The sequence below is a fragment of the Loa loa genome, assembly GCF_000183805.2.
Source record: "Loa loa unplaced genomic scaffold supercont3.677, whole genome shotgun sequence".
NCBI classification, from domain to species: Eukaryota; Metazoa; Nematoda; class Chromadorea; order Rhabditida; family Onchocercidae; genus Loa; species Loa loa.
The window spans coordinates 13,544-17,283 of NW_018108857.1; the positions used below are offsets into that span (position 1 = coordinate 13,544).

Genomic DNA, 3,740 nt, shown 5'->3' on the forward strand with positions numbered 1-3,740 from the left:
TATAATAATATAATAATAATAATAATAATAATAATAATAATAATAATAATAATAATAATAATAATAATAATAATAATAATAATAATAATAAACAATTAATAGTAATAATAATAACAACAATAATAATAATAGTACTGATAACTTGCCATATGAGTAATGTGTTATCATAAAGCATTATTTACTTGTTATCACAATGATTTATGTGTTTCGATAAATGCTTTTTCATTACAAAAGAAAAAAATATAATGAAATCCAAATTTAAATTCAATTCTCCCTTTCTTTCCATCCATCCGAAATAAATCAAATTGATATTAAAAAGAAGCAAAATTACTTCACCATTCAATTCCCAATATATTCATTCCATTTTCGGCAATTAATTTATACAGTTCTTTATCATCATAATGCTTCTTAAATTATCACCATAAATTCCTGAAATTACTCAATTATCAGGAATTTCTAGGAATAGGAATTACTATTAATAGTTTTAAAATTGTATCACACTTTCGCCTGTCTATCATTTATCAATAAGTTCAATTCGATATGATGGGAAAGTAATTTTTAATTCAAAAATTACGATGCTTTATGATTTGTTAGCAAAATGAATAATTCTGGTAAAATTAAAATTTCCGAGCAAAAAAGAAAAAATTCATACTATTCAAAAAAAACTAAAAAATTTAATATTTAAAAAAAATTGCGAAAAAAAAGTGGTTTACAATAACAAAATTATAGGGAAAATTCATCATTACATTTGTTACATTTTTGTTTTCTTTTTCCCCTCCTTTTCATTATATTAACAAAGATAAAATGTAATCCAACAATAAAAAAGAAAATTTTTAATTACAAATAATTAAATAGTGAAGAAAAATTTTGCAAGCAAAAAGATAAATGAATAAATCATTTGGGTGTAGTAAAAGTAAGCAATCGATGGATGAATGCAGCAAAGGGAATGAAATTTTAAAATAAAATTCATGAAATTTCTTCTTAAAAAATTCTACTTAATTCAAAAAAAAAGAAAATTTAATTATCATTTGTGAAGAATTGTTTTATTTGGATGCAATTAGCAAGCTATGGGATGAAATTTTCAAAATTCATCGTTTACAATCGATTGAAATGTGACGAATTTACAGCAATAACAAAGCACAGATATAATAAATTTCATAATATACATATAAGTCATTTCCGGAAAGAATAGACATTCCGGAATTCCAAAATATAAAGAAGCTATAGGATATTTTAGCCTCCTAACTGATTGATGGTTAGTAATGTAAACCATATCCATGTAAATCGATACACATTCATATTATTATTAGATGAAACAGAAATCCTGATAGCATAGTTGTTCCGGAATTCTGGAAACTTTTAACTTTTTCACTATTTTGATATGGCGATAGAGAAAATGAATTGGATGAACAAGGGAAAACGAAGAAATATTTATAATGGTATGCAAAAACATACTCCAAAAGATATGTTAAATATTTGATTTATATCAGTAGAAGGAAAGAAGAAAGGAAAAAATTCCTTATCAATTCTTATCAATGCAAAGATTAGCTTTATCTTATTATTGTCTATAATATTAGCAATAAAAACATAATAGTTTTATGGAAATTTCGAAAATTTTTCTTCCTCAAAAAACTTGATCAAAAAGAAAATGAAAATCGCATGGAAAATTCCAAAATATCATATATTCAAAAATAAAAATAATACAAAAAAATCTGCTCAAACATTATAAATTTTAAAGTTTTAATAATTTCAATGATAATTTTATATAAATTTGATTATTTCTTTTTAAGCATATAATATGATTCTTGTACATTTTTAAACTAAATATATTTGTGCAATTATTATCGACCACATAATTTTTTCATTGTCTTTTTACTGCGAATTCTATTACAACAATAGTAATTATTTTAATCAAATATGCTATTAAAATCGATTTAAATCAATTATTCCAAATTAATTCAATTTTATTCCCAAATGATATTAAAATATTTTCAAGTTTCATTTCAAATATATGGATTTGATAGAAAATTTTAAAATTAATGTAATTATCATCATTATTATTATCCTCAATTATGATCATAATCACAATCATCCATGATCACAATTACAATCATTATCAATTAGTCAGCTTGTTCTAATGGAACAAATGGTGTATGTCCATTATCTTCTCGATCTTTATCATGATATAAATTGCGCTCTTTCTTGTATTCACGATATGGTCGCCTATTTTTTCGAGCAAAAAATATGCGATCATGATCCTATAAAATGTAATTTACCAAAAAATATATAATATTTATATATCTAGTACAATTTGTTGAATTTAAAATTTAAAATTAAGATTTAAAAATTTAAACTTCGCCATCATCTTCATTATCATTATCTTCCACTCCACATGATTCAGCACCAAATGATCGTAAATCTTTCGCATTATCTTTCCATTCTACCAATTTCATATATTTATATTCCAAACTAAAATTAATAATAAATTACTCCAAATAAAATTTTGAAATAATTTTAAATTCGAAATTTAAAATTTTTTAATTACACATAAACTTACTATGAATGAAAATATTTCCTTAATTGTTTAAATTGTTGACGAAGACTTAAAAGCAACCTTTTGTTCTTACGATAAGCCATAACAATGATAACACATAATATAATAAGAGTTAAAATAATGCCAAAAATAAGCATTTGTAATCGTAATGTAATTGTTGTACAATGCTCCTTTCGTTCCATTTTTATCATCTCCGTTGAAATACAATAACTTCAAGTAATTTAAATTAATTTATTTAAATTTAAACATAAATTATGTTCAAATTTTAGGAAAAAAAAAATTTAGCCTAATAAATGTTTACCTTGCCGGTATACTATGAACTGATTGCATTCCATTAATGCATTCACCTTTAATTATACTGTAATCTTGATCAGTACAAATAGGACAAGCATGTAATGAATAAATGATAATATGATACAAACAACCATCACAAGTACCATCCGGACAATTACTTGGTAGTTTTACCTGATAAAAGAAAAAAGAAAAAGAAAGGAAGAAAATAAAAAATTTTCAAAGAAATTACTGATGTTTACAAGTTTAACAAAAAATTAAATTTAATCAAATTAAACAAAAAAAACTTAAATTGAAATAGACAATTTCTGGGGAAAACAGAACTGCAATTAATGATGTTTTAATTAGATAAGATAAATTTTCATAAGGAAAATACCAATTGAAATATTTGTAATCTAATTTAAAATTGAAATAAAAAATGTTTAATTAATCTTCTAAAATAAACAAAAGAAAAACATCAATTGGAATAATTGAAATCTAATTAAAAATCAAAAATTGAAATATTCCTTACCAATGGTTCGGTAACTTGTCGTGGATCACATTTTAATGTAACAGCAGTATATACCCCATGCTGGCAAAGTTGTGTTGGTGGCCCAGATGAGCCAAAGAAAAAATGTATATCTGGTGATTTATTACTTGTATTGTTATCATTAGCTGAAAAAAAAAACAAACTATTCGATTATCAAGTTGTAGTTTAATTATTCTAATATAAATTTAATTTCTTTTAAAATACATTGAAAAATTATTAGACAAAACCATTGATATCAGCTTCTTCTCGATCAGTTAATTTGACATATTCATTCAATTCTCTTTCAGATGTTATAGCCAAAATTTTGTCACCAATTCTAATAAAAAAAAAAAAAATAAAATTTGTTTACTAATATAGTACTTCCAA

The 3,740-nt window shown here is 23.0% G+C and overlaps 1 protein-coding gene across 1 annotated transcript in view; it reads right to left on the reverse strand.

The window, feature by feature from the left end:
- Positions 1-2,120: 2,120 nt before the first annotated feature.
- The window catches only part of LOAG_18917 (hypothetical protein), a gene marked incomplete at both ends in the record, with an annotated part of 2,922 nt that continues 1,302 nt past the window's right edge, over positions 2,121-3,740 (reverse strand). The window contains 6 exons of the mRNA XM_020451579.1: positions 2,121-2,258; positions 2,355-2,469; positions 2,615-2,764; positions 2,856-3,019; positions 3,357-3,499; positions 3,602-3,690. Coding sequence (XP_020304626.1) covers positions 2,121-2,258; positions 2,355-2,469; positions 2,615-2,764; positions 2,856-3,019; positions 3,357-3,499; positions 3,602-3,690 — 799 coding nt within the window. The remainder of the gene's footprint in view (positions 2,259-2,354; positions 2,470-2,614; positions 2,765-2,855; positions 3,020-3,356; positions 3,500-3,601; positions 3,691-3,740) is intronic.